The sequence below is a fragment of the Saccopteryx bilineata genome, chromosome 4 (genome assembly GCF_036850765.1).
Source record: "Saccopteryx bilineata isolate mSacBil1 chromosome 4, mSacBil1_pri_phased_curated, whole genome shotgun sequence".
NCBI lineage: Eukaryota > Metazoa > Chordata > Mammalia > Chiroptera > Emballonuridae > Saccopteryx > Saccopteryx bilineata.
The window spans coordinates 93,041,474-93,061,593 of NC_089493.1; the positions used below are offsets into that span (position 1 = coordinate 93,041,474).

At 42.8% G+C, this 20,120-nt stretch overlaps 2 gene segments (V, D, J or C); both read left to right on the plus strand.

Moving 5' to 3' along the window:
• LOC136336051 (T cell receptor delta constant-like) overlaps positions 1-3,451 on the plus strand; it is a 54,004-nt gene extending 50,553 nt beyond the window's left edge. Inside the window, 3 exon segments of the C gene segment in view lie at positions 1,465-1,539; positions 1,897-2,007; positions 3,194-3,451. Coding sequence covers positions 1,465-1,539; positions 1,897-2,006 — 185 coding nt within the window.
• The window catches only part of LOC136336050 (T-cell receptor alpha chain constant-like), a 503,949-nt gene that overhangs the window by 416,553 nt on the left and 67,276 nt on the right, over positions 1-20,120 (plus strand).

Consider the following 20,120-nt stretch of genomic DNA (forward strand, 5'->3'; position numbering starts at 1 on the left):
TCTTTGGGGTTTTCCATATACAGGATCATGTCATCTGCAAAAAATGAAACCTTTACTTCTTCTTTCCCAATATGAATGCCTTTTATTTCTTTCTCTTGTCTGAGTGCTCTGGCTAGAAATTCCAGCACTATAGTGAATAGGAGTGGAGAGAGTGGGCAGCTTTATCTTGTTCCTGATTTTAGAGGAAAAGTTTTCAGTTTTTTACCATTTAGTATGATGTTAGCTAATGGTTTGTCATAAATGGCCTTTATTATATTGAGATATTTTTCTTCTATACCCATTTTATTGAGTGCTTTATACATAAAAAAATGTTGTATTTTACCAAATGCCTTTTCTGAATCTATTGATAGGATCATATGGGTTTTTATCTTTTTTTGTTGATATGGTGTATTGCATTAATAGTTTTACATATGTTGAACCATCCTTGTGTTTCTGGGATGAATCCCACTTGATCATGATTAGTGTTTTTTTTTTTAATGTGTTATCATATTCGATTTGCTAGTATTCTGTTTAGGATTTTTGCATCTGTATTCATTAGAGATATTGGTCTGTAGTTTTCTTTTTTTGTGCCATCCTTGCCAGGTTTTGGTGCGAGGGTTATGTTAGCCTCATAAACTGTGTTTGGAAGTATTGCTTCTTCAATTTTCTGGAAGACTTTAAGAAGGATAGGAACAAAATTGTCTTTGAATGTTTGGTAGAATTCACTAGCATAGCTGTCTGGCCCCGGACTTTTATTTTTGGAGAGGTTCTTGATAGTTGTTTCTATTTCCTCCCTGCTTATGGGTCTGTTTAGGCTTTCTACTTCTTCATGATTCAGTCTAGGAAGATTGTATTGTTCTAGGAATTTATCCATTTCTTCTAGATTGTTGAATTTGGTAGCATATAGTTTTTCATAGTATTCCACAATAATTCTTTGTATATCTATGATATCTGTGGTAATTTCTCCTCTTTCATTTTGGATTTTGTTTATATGAGTTCTTTCTCTTTTTTCCTTAGTGAGTCTTGCCAGGGTTTGTCAATTTTGTTGATCTTTTCAAAGAACCATGAGCTGGAATCTAAGATAAAATTTATCTTATTTCACCCCCTTCTCTCTTTTCAACAACAACTGTCTCCTTTATACTGATGACTATCCTACCACTAAACTCTGGGGTTAAAAATCTAGGTGCAGTTTAATCTAGTTTGAAGACCAAATAAAAGGGCAGCCCAGCCTTTCATGGATTAAGAATCCTAGTTCTTCCTACAAATTAGAGGCATGCCTGGATATTGGCTTTATGGTATAATGAAAAAACGAACCCAGCATAATAGGTATGTTGGCTGCACAAACAGCATGTGACCTTAACCAAGTCACAACTCTGGTCCTTGGTTTACTTACTCAAAGTCTTCTCCAGTTTTCAAATCTAATCGGTCTTGGCAAACAGCCTGCTGATTGCCAATGTAAGCCTGACCACTTCTGTTTGTTAACAGCTACTCTAAAACCAGTGGAACCTGTGGAACCCGAAAACGAACAGCAAGTTTTAGAGAGCTGCCATAAACCCAAAGGTTAGTTGAAATCAAAGTATCAACTTCACAATTGAGGAGTAAAGCAAACTCTGTAAATGTCAAATGGGGCCAAAAGCGCCAGACTTTAAAAGAAAAAAAACCATACTTCAGCCCCAGTGGTTTCCTCTGACTCTTTCAACAGAACCTGGGCTTCAAGCATGGGTTTCCAAAGCTTACAGGCCTGAGTATGAGCAGCAACCTTTGGTCATTGAGGGCTGTCGGCACTAAACTGGACTTGCAGACCAGGAAGCATAAAAGTGATTCAGGGCCAGCTAGTGTCCATGTTGTGGGCCCCATTCCTGGAAGGGAATTTATCTTCTTGAGGAAGCCACCATCTTTACTCTTTTTCAACCACAGTTCACGCCAAGGTGAATATGATGTCCCTCACAGTGCTGGGGTTCCGTATGCTGTTTGCCAAGACTGTAGCTGTCAATTTTCTTTTGACTGCCAAGTTACTTTTCTATTAAGGTAAGAATTAGCTGCTTCTTATTCCTACCTCCACCTAAACTCTGCTGCACATAGAGAGAAAGGCGTTTAGGAATGGTAAAAGACCAAGAAGCATTGGGAAGGGGAAAACACATATTTCAAATTAATGAGAGGGTTATCTCAGATACTCAGATACTCAGCATAACAACACCCCACCTCCTGTTATGCAGAGTCTGGTTTTGTTTCAAACCAGACTCAAACCCATTATGCAGTATAATGTAATACCAGTGAATAACCCCCACCTCTAACATAGGAGCTAAAAAGTTGAAGCTAAATAAAGGGAATTAGTCTACTTTATTTGACTTTTTGTTTATCTGGCCAAGGGTACACAGGTTATTTGCAAAGCCACACCTAAAGAATATTGGAAGCTGGGGGGGGGGGGGGAGCAGAATCTATCTTTGCCCCAACAAAGGGGATGCCAGCTCCCAGTTCTTAATCAGAGGACTGATGTGTAGACCAGCCTACCATTGGGGTGAGCCCATACCCTTGTTAATCATGCACAGCCCACTACTAGCTACTCAGGATGTATATGAAGTTGAGGCTGAGATGTTTATTACTGGCCAGACATTACTTGCATCCCCTCTTCAGGTAAACTTAGATATGAAATTCAAACTGGCCTATGAAGCACCTTCTCCAATACCCCAAGATGCTCCTCAGTCCCAGCTCCTGAACCAGGAACAGCCCTAGACTTAGAGTGTTGCACTGACCCATCTCCACCTGTGAGCACACCCAGTCATTCCCGAACAGGTGACTATTTTACCAACAGTCCCAAGGACACTGGCCATATGGCTATATAAAAAGAGCACTGCACTGGGAGTCAGAAGATCTGGGTTTTAGTCCTGACTTTGTTCCTAACTCACTATGTTACCTTAGCCAAGTTCCTTCACCTCTCTGGGCCTAGGTTTTTGCATCTGTGAAACAAAGGAGTTAAGAAAGACTAAAGGAGAACAAATGGGTTTCATGACTGGTGCCAACAATGATACACTGATGGTGACCAGCTGACCTACTGCCACGTGGAGAAGGGAACTGCCATAATGGATTCGCAGTGTCTGTGGTGGCACAACCACAGCACGCGCTGCCCTCCCCGCACTGCATACCACTCCGGTCCCCTCCAGCACTGCCGGTCTATGGTTCTATATCAACTCTGACAACTTTCCTTTGCTTGCAGGCTGACTGGCAAGAAAAGGTTACACTCTCTGAAAGAAACCAAAAGCCTACAGAAGTGCTATCTCAAAGGCTTCCGACTTCTCGGTGATTCAAACTAACCCGTCCCACCCTTGCTTAAATGGCCGCTGCCCAAACAAGCTTTTCTTTGAAGACAGCACACCCAGTCATCCGCCAGCCTGGTGGAAGGACAAAGTTCTGAAGGGTAGGGGGTTGTGGTCCTAAGTGCTTTATATGCTGCTTTATAAATAAAATTAACAATACAAAAACACCGAGGGTTCATTTTTTATTTCTACAACTGAGGCACTTTGAAGATGGTGTCTTGTTCCTTTTATTTTCTTTGCCTTCAGAGATAGAAAGGAGCCAACGGGTTCCCAGAGTTGTTCTCCAAGAAGAAAGCAGAGGCTCTGGGGAAGGGAGCGCCTGCGCCCTTTACCTAAGCGTGAAAGGCTCTGCTCACCCGACGCTAGATTGGCCCCAAACTGGCGTCTTGTCCACAAAAGACTTTTCTGCTCTTTCTGCTACTTTACAACCAAAATTACATTTGACTCCCTAACACTCTCCATGTAGGCAATGGGGTTTCTCAAATCTCATCTAAATACTCTCCAAGCCTTTAACAGAGATCAGAGTAAAAGACAAAGGTAATGCACTTCTTTCTATTAATTGACTTAACAAACATGAACCGACTCTCTAAAGTCCAGGCACTGTGCTGTGCATGCAAAGAAGAACAAGACAGGTGCCTTGCCTTCAAGCAATGCACTGTGGAAGGGATAGGAATGAGAGCCCTAAATTTCCCTGGTAAAAGTAGTATCTTTACTATCTCTTGCCTGCCAACCTCTGCACAGAGAGTTGAAGGTCACTGAACACTGACTCTTGCCTGGGCCCTTGGTGTTGACGATTTTCTGCCATTCTTTTCTGAGGCTTTCTCTGCTGCATTTATTAAAGGGCATTGTGTGTGACTCACCTCTGGCTTTACCTGGTGAGACCACCGCAGGAGAGAATTCACCACAGGGTGCTGTGAATTCACTGTTTGAGTTTATAGGTCACACCTCAGCTTCCTGAGCCCCTTGCCTTCAGGCCTCTGTCTTGGGGTCTCAGCCCTGGGTTTCCTGCTGTTGCTGCTTCTGCTACAGCAATTAACAACAGCAGTGCCCCCAGTGTGGCCCACAAGCTCTGCTGCTCCCACCTCAGCAAGGCCACAGCTGTTTCCTGGTGTACCCACTCAGGTCACAGAGCCCTGGCAACACAATATTGTGGTTTCCTCAGCACCCACGTGGCTGTCAAGTCAGGGCTTATGAGGTTACAAGTGAAAGAGCACCTTCATTGACTCCCTCGCCATTGCCATCAGCAAACTTCTACATCTGTCCTCACAGCCCAAATCAAAGAAAGGAGGCGGTAGCCCTGAGTCAGTGGGTTTAACACAGTCTGGATGGATGAGCCTAGTCCATCTAGGAAAAAACCATGAAAAGATTCCACACAACTTCGTCTTGTATGGGTAAAGAATATTTGTTTCAAAAATATTCACATTTGTTACCTTGAGTCACATTAAAATGTTTCTCTGAACTTACTAAGAACAAAATATCACATTCTCATTTTTCAAGTGGAAATAAAAAATACCGCTCCAAAAAGGTATGTATCTTGTCCAAATCCAGTGAGGCAGGGATATTACTGGGAACAGAACTAGGTTATCAAGAGTGCTACCCAAGTTCCTTTTCAGCAGCACACCTCACCTCCCAAACAAGAGCAACTTGTTGATTTGAAGCTCAGCTAGACCAGATTGTCTAAATAGAAGATAATCTTTATTTAGCATATAAATGAGTTAACCTCTGGTGCTCTTTGATCACTTTTGAAAAAGGCATCCTGGCACATCACAAGACCATAAATTTCTTCCACCAACAGGAGCCACCAGAAAAGATTGAAAGCAGGACACAGAGGGAGCTGTGGCTGCCTTCTGGTCTGGGGGCCGTGATATTGTGAATTACTGTTTTTCCAGAGCTTTCACACGCATCACAACTGCCCTGAGGGACTCTCCAGGACACTCAGTAGGTAGAAGAACAGAAACCTTAGAGGCTGAATCACTTGCCCAGGGCCTTTGGCTCCCTCCTCCTGTTCTCTTCCTTCCTCTCTACAGTGACTGCTCTTCACCTGTCTGTTTTAAAGCCCAGATAAACTGCTGCCCAAAACACCTACTGGCAAAGCCTCCCAGCATATAGCTGCAAGAGAGAGCCCTAGAAAGACTGCACACACCCTGGCTCTGTCATTACCCAAGCTATCTGACCTTGAGAATGTCCTTCATCTCTCTGGGATTCAGTGTATTTCTTGTAAAATAATGTCTGACACTTCTACTATCTCTAAGATTACATATAACTCTAATGGTTGTCATATCACAGAGAATTCAGTGGAACTGGGAGGGGAGCATTGATTCCCAGGCTGAGGGTGCATCTGTTTTGACATCACATAGTTGATTTCCCCAGGAGGTAATTCTCTGCCCTGGAGACACCAAACTCAGGGAGCTTGAACCTGGAACTCTGGGATGCACAGACAGCTTTCTGAGAATATCTCAATGCTCTTCGGTGAAAGAAAAATGTCTTCCAAATGAAATGGAGGTGTCAAAAACCATCCAGGAGAAATAAGAAGACAAAGAGAAAAAAGAAAATTGGGGAAAATATGTTTAAGTAGATAAATTTGTGTTCAATTTGATTCTTAGAAAGAAAATAGAGCAATTCACAATGATGGAGACTAAAATAAAGACACTTCCAATGGGCTCTGCTTAGACTGGCCCTTCACCTGCATCACGCTGATCCCTTCACAGCACACGCAGCACACTGGGTGAGCCCACTCTTTATCAGGCATGACCTGGGCACTGGGGACACAACGAGGACAACCCCTCTCTTTTCCCACCACAGGCACTCAGGTGGCAAGGGAACTCCGAGTCAGACTTCCGGACATGCTCTGCTCCATCTGAAGCCAGGGAGCTCCCCTGGGTGTGACAGGCATCTTAGTATTCAATAGACATGTTAAGACATCCCTAAAGGCCAGGCTGGAGCACAGACTAACTAGGAAGAAGGATGCTATGTCTGAAGACGTGAGCTTCCCTGAAAGATAGTTCTGTCAGGCTGTGCCCAGGGGTTTGTGCACAGACTTCCCAGGCACCTGCATTATTGTGGTCTCGGCACAGTAGTAAGTGGCACTGTCTTCAGTCTTCACTGGGGAGATCACCAGGTGGAAGGTTTTGTAGCTCAAACTGTGCAGCACGGAAAACCGTCCCTGAGTGAAGTCCGCGTCAAAAACCGCCCTATTATCTCTGTAAAGGATAAACTGAAAGGAATGATCTGGCCTCATTCGGTACCAGTATAAATCTGGATTTAAGTATGTTGTGTCATAACTACAGAACAGTGTCACCTTACTGCCACTTTCCACAGTCTGGTTCAGGGAAGGCTGGCTCATTTTGATACATAGCATGCCCTTGTCTGTGAAGAAAAGAAAAGAGGAAATAGTGAAGTGCTGCACCCCAGCCACTGGGTCCAGTACAAGCCCACCCAGAGGGAACTCAGTGTGCAGAGGCAGGAGAGGACACAGAGATAAAGGTCAAAAGCAGAGAATAACCAGAAAAGCAGTGTGAGAGAGAGAGACACCAAGCCCTGGAAAGTCAAAGGAAGGGCAATGAGACGGCAGGACAAGAGGAGCATCGGCCTGTGAGCGCACTTACAGAAGAGCAAAAGGCTAAAGCCCAGGGTCCAGATCATTGTCTCTTCAGAGCAGAGCAGAGAACAGAGAACTGGGGCCCTGAGACCTCTGAGACCATTCTGACAGGAAGGAGATGGCAGGGAAACGAGAGGAGACAGGCAGCCCTGACAGTCACATGACTGAACTACTCTGAAGCAAATGCTCCAGCCAGTTTGTTATTATTGTCTTGGTCCTTAATCTATCTGGAATTAGTATTTTGGTAAAAACATAATGAAAATAGATTAATTTTTTATAAAAAGATAGAAATAGAAACTGAAAGTCCAACAATCGCATTTTTAAATATCGAATTGCCATAAAAGTGGCCTAACCCCCATTTTCATATCTTCAGGCCATGGGCTGAGGTACCAGTCCATGATCACACTGTGACCATGGTAACACTGTCACACGGCACCCAGCACAGTTGCCAGCACTCAATAAATGCAATAATTGAATGAATTCCTTATAGGAGTCCCTTATTCCTCTTTGTAAAGACAGGGGTAAGAGATTTGAACCAGGTCAATTTTAAAATCTGTATTAGCCCTGAATTCTAGTTATCTTTTATTTCTGTTTCTTGAGAAGTACCCTGCCCCTGAGAGGGCTTCCTGCACTTCTCTCTGTAGGCCCTCTGCAATACCCACTTGGCTATAGCTGAAAAATTCTCCCCCAAAGCTGAGCTTCCTGATGGGTAAACTTCCAAGAGTGGTTGGGTTACAAGCTCACTAAGAGAGTGCTCTGTGTGGCCAGTAGCACCGCGGGGGCAGCTGAAGTCCCTGCAACCAGCTCCCCCACACGTGTCATGTAAATGTTTTCTGCAAAAGCCAGGGCATCACAACAGTTGGGAAGCACAGCCCTGAAAAATAGAAGACTGACTGACTCATTCCTCCAAAGCTGGGAGTGTTTCTAGGAGTAGTTCTAGGGATTCCTTTGATTCCCTTTCCCCCAATTCATCCGTAAGTCCTGTCCTTTCCACCATGAAATGTATCTCCAGTCCACCCACTTCTCTCATCTCTCAAACACCATCGTCCTTTGTCAGGACCACTGACTGGGCCCCTTGCTTCTGTTTCCATCTCTGAACAATCTCTTTGCCAAGTCTTTATGAAATGTGAATCAGACAGTGCCAGCTGGACCTCCTTTCCTGAGTCTCCTGCCCAGCTGCGGACAGGTCCTCTCCTCCCTCTCACTCCCCTCAACGACTGTGGCCTTCCTTCTGCTCTTGTGTCTGCCTCATTTTTCTAGCTGCCTGAAACTCTGGTCTGAGTTTTTTCAAATCTCAGCTCAAAGAGGCTCTCCCTGACCACTCCAAGCAAATTAGTCACCGACCCACACAGAGTCACCCTCACTTACATCTCTATTTGAAATCATTGGATTTGTACACATTTATTATTTGCTTCTTCCATCTCAGCCCCTACCCCAACACACAGGTAACATAACGTGAGCTCCATGAGGGCAAAAATCTTGTTGGTTTTCTTGATATACAGTGGTACCTTGAGATACGAATTTAATTTGTTCTATGACCGAGCTCATAAGTCAGTCAACTCGTATATCAAACTGCCGATACTGGACCCGTGCGCCAATGCGCCAACCAGCGGCAGCTTCCCAAATCACAACTCGTATCCCGGAATTTCGCTCAGATCTCGAACAAAAATACGGACTGAGTCTCAGCATGTATCTTAAAAAATTCGTATGTTGGTCTGTTCTTATCTCAAGGTATCACTGTATTCCCATCCTCTAGGATTGTGTCTGTCACATAATTGACAATAAGTATTTGTGGAACAAAGGACTGTAATTCTGTTCACTTAGAAACTCACCATTGACAAGGAGAAGGTTGCCAGATTTAGCAAATAGAAATGCATGACACCCAGTTAAGTTTGCATTTTAAATGAACAACAAAAATTATTAGTCATATTTGGAACATATTTACACTTAAAAAATAAATAGTCACAGTTTATCTGAAATTCAAATTTCACCGGGTATCTGGTATTTCACCTGCCCACCCTCGACATGGAGAACACCAAAAGTGAACACCGGGCAGCTGAAGTCCTACCACAAGCATCCCCAGCCCCACAGGGGCCGGCCCACTGAAGCAGCTGCTGCTCAGGCCTGCACTGCCTCCTACAGGTCGTCTCCACAGGAACTCAGTCTCTTGCGGTGAAAAAGCCATTTCAGAGTTCCCAGGTCTGACATTCATGGGCTCTACCAGTCCTGACCCAAGATCCTGGTAGCTGTCCCTGCTCTAAAGACATTGCCCAGTCTTGATATTTATAAGAAAGCTGAGTGTTCCCTCCTAATCTGGGTGACAGTTTTCAAATTAAACTGCTATTCCTCTTCTGACTGCTCCACCTCAGTTACCTCTGACTATACCCAATTACAGAGAACAGGGCTTTAAACACCCTCACAAAGAACACACCCACCCCCTAGTGATCCACTCGGAAGATTCAGACACTGAGACCTCCTTGAGGCAGCAGAATCATGACCGTCCCCACCGTCATGTCCTCCCAACACACCTTGAAAGGCAACCTCTCAGGAAGGGCATCCCTCAGAACAGTAGCCAGAATCATGGCTAAGAGTGAGGCTCTGTCATAGAAGCAGAGAGTAGATTGCTGGCTGCCAGGGACTGGGGGCAGCCGATATGGAGTAATGAGGAGGTTCCGGGGAAAGGGTACAAACTTCCAGTGATGTGACTAACAAGTTCTGGGGATCTAATGTACAGCATGGTGATTATAGTTAATACTATATTATATACTTGAAAGTTGCTAAGAGAGGAAATCTTAAATGTTCTCATCACAAAGAAGAAATAGTGATTATGTGACATGACAGAGGTGTCAGCTAATGCTATGCAAATAATCATTTGCAACATATAAGTGCATCAAATCAACATGTGGCAAACATTAAACTTCCAACTTGTTATGTGTCAATTATATTTCGATAAAGATGGAAAAATTAGAAATACCATTTTTTTGCCTGACCTGTGGTGGCGCAGTGGATAAAGCGTCGACCTGGAACGCTGAGGTTGCCGGTTCAAAACCCCGGGCTTGCCTGGTCAAGGCACATATGGGAGTTGATGCTTCCTACTCCTTCCCCCTTCTCTCTCTCCTCTCTCTCTAAAAATGAATAAATAAATTAAAAAATACCATTTTTTTAATTTTAAAAAAATGTTGGGTTTGCAAGCTAGACTGCCTGTGCTCATATCAACTCCAGCATTTACTTTCTGTGTAGCGTCCTGCATGACCTAATTCTTCTAAGCCTCCATTTCTCCATCTGTAAAATGGAGATAATGATTATAATAGCTTTTTAACAGGACTGTTGGAAAATTAAATGAAATAACACATGCAGTGTGCCCAGGAAATGATGTAGAAATGTTAGGCATTGTTGTTGCCATTGTTCTTTATTGAATAGACTGATGAATTTAGTTCACAAGAGCTTTATTCTCATCAAAGATGTTCAGAGAAAAGAGGCTGAGTAAATCTGAAAAGTAAAGTTGTGAGATCTGGCAAAAGACATGTTGATCAATGGCACACAAAAAAGTGAATCACATCTTTAATTTACTGTCGATGTTGCAAGCATGTCAGGGGACTCTGTGCTCCACCAAGACCTGAGCCAGCTCTTCCAAATCCCTACGAGCTCTGGGAGCCAGAGACATGTGCCTTCTAGCCCACTGTCTTCTCTTCCAAAAGTTGCACAGGCTTGTTCATGAAAGACCATGTGCAGAACTGAGTGGCCCCAAAGTTTTGGGATAAGAAAGACTCAAGATTAAATGACCTATTACAGACCAATTTCCCTTGAATTTCTCTACCCCATCACCTTTAAACCTACTGATATCTGCAGCCTGAGTAGCTCCCAAAGGTAGTCAGTGCCTTGGAGTCCCTTTCAGTAGCCAAAAACCACCACTCAAGAGGGGGCCTTTGAACCTGATAGGGTCCAAGGGATTTTGTAAACAAGGCTACTCTTGCTCCACAGCTTGGCTCTTGAACACTATTATCACTCATAAAAGGGACTTTTCTTCTAGTTTCCTCTGAGGTGAGCAACTTTGTTTTTGACCTTGCAGCGCCCTCTACTGCTCTAATTAGCCCATCTCCGTAAGTAAGTCATACTGGATGGTTGACAGAAAATAGGTCAGAGGAGAAAAATATTCTTTGTTCACTGCTTAAGTCAAAGCTGCTGCTTCTGTTCTCATTCCCCCTTCAACCCTGAGACTAGCACCTCTTTCACGATTGACCCAAAGAGCCCATTCTCCCCAGTCACTCAAAGAGGACTGTTTTTAAGAATATGAGACAGCACCTTAAAAAGGTTGGTGGACATTTTCCTGTCAACAAAACGCTTAATGCAATAGCAAAGTACATAAGGAAATTTCTTTGGATGGATATGGTCAAGTGTACCTCTCTTTTTCATAAAAGAATAGAAACGTGATTGAAAAGGAAAAGCTTAAAAACATCTGAATGTGCAGTAGTGGGAGTGAGTGGTCTAGAGGAAGGGTTTCTGCATCACTTTCTTCCTGTGCCACGTTCCATTCCAAGACCCCAGGACAGACTGGGGCTGACAGATAACAGGAAGCATGCCAGGAACGGATAGAGATCCTGCAGTCATATTCTATCCTCAGGACCGCTGTTCGAGGGGGAAAGATCTTGCTGAAGGCCCTTTGGGCAAGAACGAGAATGAGGAACCCTGCCACAGTTTGCTGTCCAATGTCCTCTACAAAGCCAACGTCTGAAGGAAAACTGTGAAGAACACAACATACTCCATGGTGGTGTTGTTGTCACCTCTAAAGAGCCTACGGAAAGAAGAGTCTTGGTCCAACAAGGTCAGTGATATCTTTCGTGATGGGGCTGTGTGGGATCTCGCTTGACTTGCTACCAGATTTATCAAACCTTCTGTAGCGTTTTCTCTTCAAGTGTCCCTCAGAGCAGGGAGGACAAACAGGTTATATCTCAATTACTAAGGGCTAGCAGTTGGTTGCGGCTCTCTGGAGCGCATTGTTAAAAAGGATTGTGAGGCCTCATCTTAGACTCAGAGGAAAAGAATGATGTGTCTGTTAGCAATGTCTGCCATGGGAGCAGGGGCAGCAGGTAACACCACGCCGTTTTGCATTTACCATCTCTGCTCTAGATGCCATTCCCGTAATGAGTCCTGCAGAGAAAGAATAATCAGAGCCAACTCTCTGTTGGATTATCCTCTTGGTAGAAGTCACATTTTAAAATCTCTATCCTTCCTTTGTCTTTCCTGAGATCTGATGAGACATTTCTCTCTCTATCAATTGCTGTTGCCTGCAGCTTAAGAAATAAAATGTTAAAAATTAAGATGCTCTATATCTCTCTTTAAAATTATAAACTACACGCCAACACCAAACACCTTCCTTGAATGGCAGAGGTTATCATACTTGGGTTGGTCAGTAGACCCTCTAGGAATGGGGACTAACCAGGCAAGGTCCCTGTTTTCCTGAGTCAGGTGATGGTAACAGCAAAAAACAGGACTAGGACTCTGGTGTCCTAAGTTCTAGCTCCAGTTCTGCCTCTACCTACCTACATGAACGTGAGCAAATTTACCCCTCAGGGCTTCAGCTTCTTCATCTTCAAAATAAGGTATTGGCCCTGGCAGTTGCAAAGTCCCCTTCAGGTCATGCATTCTAGGATACTAATGTATAAAGCTACAGATACCATCTGAGAGTATTATTAGTTTACATTTCCCTGTGCATGTTGCTTGAATTTCTCACTGCTCAGAAGAGGGAAAAACAAAACATGATTCTTCATTGGTGGGGTAGCATAATTTCTTGATTCAATACGTGTGACTCATCAGAGCCTGAATGTTCATGTCCAGATGCCACTTTGGAATTCATTTATTATTGCATCTAGGAGAGAGAAAGTGCTGAAAACAGCCTTTGGTAAAAACATTAATTTAGCCAAAAAGAAAAAAGAAAAAAAAAAAAAAGAAAGAAAGAAAATGAAGGTGGCTCTGCATAGTGTAATAGCTTTGATATCTTATTTATCATCTTCATCCTGAAATCTTCTCTGCCCCCGTACTATTTCTGCTCTAAAAGACAGAAGGAAAGCAGACCTTTCCCAAGAAAGAGGGCACCTGTAGGGGACAGAGAAATGTCTCAGCCCAGTGAGGAAAGAGAACAGAGTTGATACCACATCCCTTTCAGCCATGCTGGCTCATCTGGTTTTTGTAAAGGTGTTCACTCCTGTGGGAACTGGGTTAATACAAAACTAACATTTGGAGCCTAGACTAGAGGAATCATGAAATTCAGCAAGTAATACTTGGCAGAATTAATTTTTTCTCATCTGAAAATTGTCAGAGAGGTATTCAAGTGTTCCCTAAGGAATAGAGACAAAAGATGACTGTTTAGTTCCTTCAATTTAACAAATATTTATTAAGTACCTGTGGTTTTTCCCAGGGACCATCTGACCAGTTTCTGAGGAGATGTGGCCATCGCCCTAAGGGAGGAGGGGTTTCGTTGGTGGACCAGAGCCTGGATGCACAGGGACAGATTTGCCTTTGAGACACAGACCCAGGGAATTGTGGCCCTGAGAGGGAAAAAAGATGTGCACAAGCCAAGGATAATCAAAAATACCAGGTAATCAAAAATGTTATTTTGTGATTGGCTTTAGCATTTACTTAATTATTTTGTAGAGCAGATTTATCTTCCCAATGTTAAATTTTCTTGAGCTGATCAGTAAAGCTGGAGGGAAATTTTTCAAGAATTATACTTTTCTGAAATTAGGCTCCCAGCAGTCAACATAGGCAAAATGGCATTTTTTATCTTTCCAATGATGAATAAAAGGGGCCTGGCATCTCTCATATGCTTGATGTCCACAGGGGTCTCCTTCACTGCTGTAGGCCAGAACTAGTGGGAACCCCCAGGTATTTCGGTTCTTATAGATCTGTACAAGGTGGGCAACAAGAAACAGCCTGTAGGTGTTCAGGGTCTGCGGTCTCAGCTGCCTGTGAAGCCAAGGTCCCTGACATGGTCTGCCCTCTCTCCTCATAGCCTGAGCCCTAGGCTACATTAGTAGAGGGGGCACCTTAAACGACCTTGCTCACGAAGATGGCCCCTTATTGTACCTTTAATCACACTAGAGACAGACTGAGGTCTGAGAAGAGGAAGTTGCAGCTCAGTCCTAGGAGTGACTTTTAGTAAAGGGCCCAGGCACTGTGTGAAGGGCACTAAGAAACCCATCTTTGGGAAGGGGACTCAGTTAATTGTAAGCCTGGGTGAGTATCTCCATTCAGATGTCCTGTTAGCAAAGACCCTCCATATCTAACATCTGGCCATCAGGGAGCTAAAACTCTTACTTGGATGATGATACCTTATCTGGTGAGAAAAGGCTATAAAAATCAAACCACCTTTCCTGTGGGTAAGCAAGAGTCTGTAGTTTATGTAAAGACGTCAGCTCCTGTGGGAAGGAAGGAAATAGGAAGTTTACATTTGGAACCGGGACACAAGTAAGAGTAAATTTTAGTAAGTACTAGCTTTAAACTAAAAGCTTTAAACTAAAGGTGTCTGTTTATTTGGTGTGTTTTGTTTTGTTTTTAATTATCTGAACGCTAAAAAAAAAAAAAAACTTCTCCCTGAGGATTTGGTTCCAAAATTCTGACTTTAAATTTCTAAAAGGACCGAATGTGAAGGCAGACAGTAGGCTTAGAAAACTCTATTTCCCTGTGTAATAAGTAGAAATCTGCTTTTCCTTTGTGTGCTTATTTGTTTTATTCTATTTAGGAAGTGGAAAGAAGAACTAGGCATCCTGGGGGAAAAAAACATTTGCACAGCATTTTTAGATCCAAAGAATCAAATCAAACACTATCAGCTCATAAAGTCTTTAAAGACCCTAACTCACCTCTTTAATTTTGTAAATGGGGGCAGTGAAATTCAGAAAGGCTTATGGACTTGCTAAAGGCCACACATCTGAGCCTGGTGGTCCTGGGCAAAGCCAAGACCACTGATAGCTCTGACCAAGCCAGACCCAAAAGAGAGAAAACATCGTGGTCCTTGGCCTTGGCAGCTTTATTCGTACCCTAAACATTCTCTAACCAAAACTTGGTGAGCCCAAAACAGAACCCCGGAGTTCTAACGGGAGATGAAAATTATTGCATGCCTGTTGGGGAGAAAAATCTAGCTGAAGTAGGGACAATAGAGAACTTGACGGGAAAGGGGCAGCTATCTGCAGACTGAGGCAGGGATGGAAAAAGCCAAAATGAAAATGCTGATCTTGTCTTCAGACAATGACTATGACCATCAAACACTACCTATAAATTCTGCAGAGCTAATTTCTCTCCCAGTGGGAGTTCATATTCTATGATAGATTGCATCAGCTGTGCAATTGCTTTGGACCACAAAATATGTATACAGAATCGGTTTGCTGAGCCTGCTGGTGTCTTAAACTGGCAATCACATCTCTGGACATGCCTCTCAGCTTTGAAGTTTTGGGCGACTGGAAAGAAAAACATCAGCACTTCTCTTGTCTCCAGTGTTTGGAGACTGAAGAAAAATTTTGGTTATTAGGAAGCTTTTAAAAAGCTGGGTTTGTTAAATTGACACCATAGGTTTTTGCAAAGCCCCTCAACACAGTGTTCAGCAAAGTGGTTCTAAGGTCACATTTGGAAAGGGAACTCAGCTCACAGTGAATCCTGGTAAGTGGAGGAGAGTATTGAACCCCCTTTATGCATGTGACTTGAGGTCTTTTTTACTCCAATGAATGGGAATGTGGCCTCTTGGTCCATTTCTGATAATATTCAAGTCCTGCCTGGCTGAAAGGTGCCCTCTCCACCAGAATGTCCAATTGTGAAGGTGCACTACACAGCTGAATACAGCTTTCACTAAATTCTCACAAACTCGCTTAACCCACTCACCTAACTGCTTGCTGATTCTTCCGTTACCCTCAAATTCTCCCTGGTTTATCAGTTAGAGGAAGAGAAGGACCCAGCGACTTAGAGATTTTTAGGTTGTGTGAAGAGAGGAATGTGGACAATGTGTTTGTATTCTTGGGAGGGAAATGATTTATGAACTGTTTACTCTATGTTAAACAATGTGCTGCCTGCTTCCTACCCATCATCATATTCAACTCATATACTAGTTCTGTGGATTAGGTTCTGTTGTCATCCTCATTTGATAGAAGAAAACTTCCTATATTTGTGTAGAAACACAGGGAGGTTGAGTAACTTTTCCAAGTTGATGCAGAAAGAAAGGGGACCTGGAATTTTTCATTCTTAGCACTCGAATTCCAGACTTAAGTGTATATTAGTGGAGGGATTATGTTAGGGGTGGAGTGAATCACTGATGGTTTTGTCTCTGAAGTTGCTAAAATAATTCCTAAAGAAATGTGCTCTCATCCTAATCCTTACAACATCACTGAGCAGTGATCACTCTCCCCACATGGCAGAGAGGGAAACTGAGGTCCAGCAAGTTAAGGAACTTGAGCTGAGCCCAAAGTCTGAGCTATTTTAAATTAACTGCTAGTGCCAAACAACGAGGTTGGTTAATTAATGAACTAATAATTAAAGGCAACAATCTAACTGGCTAGTGAGTAAACACTGATTAAATGTTTCCCAAGTTCCTCTCTTTTTTCAGAAATAACCATGCAATTGTATCATCACACAACATTGTGTTTCTGGCTTTGTGCTTCCTCCTGGGAAGGCAGGAACTGTGGCTCCCCACCTGGTGGAAGGGTCTTCACAGTATTTGTAAAGCAGCGTGTGGGGGTGTAACTCAGGGCGGATCTGAAAAACTCTCCTTTGGAAAGGGAACGAAACTAACAGTAAACCCACGTAAGTTTGATTATCTAAAGCTTACAAATATCTCTCTGGAACCCTGATTCCTAAATTTTCCATTCTGTTTTATAACCAAAGTCCAAACCACAGAAGTCTACTGATGGGCTCCCATACCAAAAAAATGACTGTGTACCTACCTCATGCAGGACACTGCTATTTCCCCTCAGATGCAGCATTGAACTAAGGAGTCAGACTGTTAGAAAGCTTAATTTCTTATTATAATTGATGGATTTTCCATAAGACTAGATGAAAATCTCTCCAAGCTTCTATTTTCTTCCTCCATTAAAAGGGGAGTCAATTCCTACTCCTGCTTCACCAAAACCAGCGTGCTGTGAGAGGGGAGGTCAGCTTACTTCCAGTGAAGTGACAATAGTGCAAAGGAAAAGGAGGCCCCCGGTGGTCCATAAACTGTGCCTCCAGACCCTCATTATAAGGAGCTGGTTTTGCATGAACAGTTTGTTAGATAGCAAGCGGAAGTTTGGGCAACTGGGTTTTTGTAGAGTCTCATATCATTGTGTAATACCGGAAGCAATAATAAGCTGACATTCGGAAAAGGAACAACTCTGAGTGTTAGACCAGGTATGTTTTAAAGAAGATCACTTTAAAGTTAAGTTTTGTAGCTTAAGCCACCACTCTTAGAATTTCAGTGTAAGATCGCTGAGTTACTCAGCCAGTTATTGGTATCTTTGGGAGTTTGATGCCGTGTGTCTTTCTGGTGAAATAATACTAAGGGCAGCCTCTGACTGGAGCCTCTTTAAGACTGGTTCTTCGACCCCTTCAAGCACTTGGAAATGTAAACTTGTTTTTGTTGTTGTTAGAGATGCATGTTGGACAAATAGAATTTGAATGGAAGTTTTAGTGTATAGGGACAGAAAGCATTTATAAAGAAAAGGTAGAGGAGGGGAAAAAGGACAGACTAAACTAAAGTACACAATAATGGCAGGAGATGTGCAATGCCCCGGCTCCAAAAGGAGACAGTGAGATGTAGTGTACTGATGTAAACTACTAAACAACCACTCTCATCTTATCTATCTTGTCTTCCCAAGGCCTCCATGTCAGTCCAATTAAGAAAAAAATTGCCTAATCCTCAAAACACTCAAAATCTTGGAGCCAAGTTAGCAGGGGTAAGATTTTCTGGTGCTGACATTGATAGCAAGCTTGATATTTAGGGAAAGGGTAAGATTAAAAGCAAACATGCAAAATAAGAAGGTCATGAATTTCTGAAGCATGTCCCATGGCACTGCTACCTATTGTATTTCTAGTTGAGATGTTTTACCCTTTCCTTAGCTAAACTCGGCATCAGAGAAGCCTCGTTTGATACCCACTAATTTCTGTGCCCCTCAATGAAAAAGTAGCAACTAAGTTTAAAAGTGTGAGAGGATTCCCTAATTTAAAAGCAAGAACATTCCTTTTTTTCCATCTTGCAAAACCCAGAAGGATATTTTGAGCCTTGCCCACCGTTCTCAAAACAAACCCAATTATAATTAATTTGAATGTAGCTGAAGGTTTGCTCCATGAGGGAGTCTATTTACTACAATGGAAGCTCATTCCAAAAAATGGCTTGGAGTTTGACTTTTGCTTACAATTCCCAAGAGATACCAACTACCCAATAGGTATCTCAAAGTAAACCGTTTATTTTCACAGTCAAGTTATTATCCATATTCAAAAAGCTAGAATCAGGAGGTCTTCATGAATATAATAAGTATTATGTTAGCTCCAGGTGACCTCCCAAAGTCCTTTATGTCTAAAACAGCCTAAGATTTTTTTTCTTTTGAGCAAGGGGGACACACTGGGACAGACAGACAGGGAGAGAGATGAGAAGCATCAACTAGTTACCAAGGCACTTTAGTTGTTCATTGATTGCTTTCTCATATGTGCCTTGACCAGGAAGCTTCAGCTGAGCCAGTGACCCCTTGCTCAAGCCAGCAACCTTGGGCTCAAACCAGTGACCTGAGGGCTCAAGGCAGTGACCATAGGGTCATGTCTATAATACCACACTCAAGCCAGTAACCCTACGCTCAAGCTGGTGACCCCATGCTCAAACCAGAAACGTCGGGGTTTCAAACCTGGGTCTTCAGTGTCCCACGTTGCCCCCCTATCAACTGCACCACAACCTGGTCAGACGAATAACCTAAGAATAGCTTTTTTTTTTTTTAAGCATTTCCATGCTGACCGATGTGTTCAGTTGTTAACTAGAGTCTAAAGAGTAGATGGATTAGCTGCTATGTTTCCAGATTGGGCTGGATATTTAGAATCCTCTAGATACTAGAAATGATAATCAGGAAAAGCATATGTCATTCCATTTTTATTTATAAATTTCATATCTCCCAGAGAACTGTTATAAATTCTCTCCCGAAGGTGTTATATTCATCCTTCTTTTGGTTCCTTTATTTGTCATGTGTACAGAGATGAAATATTGGTGGAGATTCAAAAAACATCCATGAGATTTACTTTAAGCTTTGCCTGTCAGAGAGATTCTAAGAGCAAAAGAGATGGGAAAATGACATTTTGAAACTAGATTAAAAAGGAAATCCAAATTAGTCCCATGGAGCAATGCTTAGGAGTTACTCGGACATAAGCACGTCAATCCCACAAGTCCGGTTACTCAGTTGGCTAGACTGCCCCTACCTTAGGCTTGCCTGGAAGGGTAATAATAACTTGTTCACCCTGGTCCTGTCTTAGGAAGACAGAAATGTCAACATCCAGCCTTAAAAACGCTTTGTGATTTGGTGTACTTCAATAGGGTCTATCATTACACGCAGTGGTCTGGAAGTAACAGAAAAGTGCATTAGTAGCTCCTGCAAATGGAAATGACATGTAAATTGAAATTGTAAATATATGACTGCAGTAAATAGATAGCAAGAAAAAAAGATGAAGAGATGAGAAACTTGCCACATTTCTCTAATCCTAAAGGGGATGTTTCTATAAATAGTTTTAAACTATTGGAGCAGAGGTGGGGAGAGGAAGGAGAGGAACGGAGGCAAACAGATTTCCTGTAATCCTCTTCACTTTACAAAATTGGAAATTGTTCTTTAATCAAATTTCCCTTAGCAGAGGAAAGAAACTGTGTCTGTTTTCCAATGAAAGGGCACCTGGATGGTTTTACCCAGAAATGATCGGGAGGAGGGCTCCCTGCTGGTGACAGGTGCTGGCAATGTCCTGGTTGGGGGGACCAGAATGAGCACAGAAACAAATCCAAGTAAATGTTCAGGGACAAGAAGGCCTCACAGGGCAGGGTTCCCGTGGACTTTCTGCCTTGCCATCGAACCTCTCCTGTGTTAGCTCGAGGGATTAGGTTGCAGATGAGCAGGCCCTGGGATTCAAACCAGAAATTGTAAGGACTAAGCCTTCACTCAGGAGACCTGGTGTATTCTAACTTTAAAGGTTCTTTTAATCCAGCTGTGTTTAAAGGGAGCTCTGAAAAGACTGAAAGAAAGATTTTT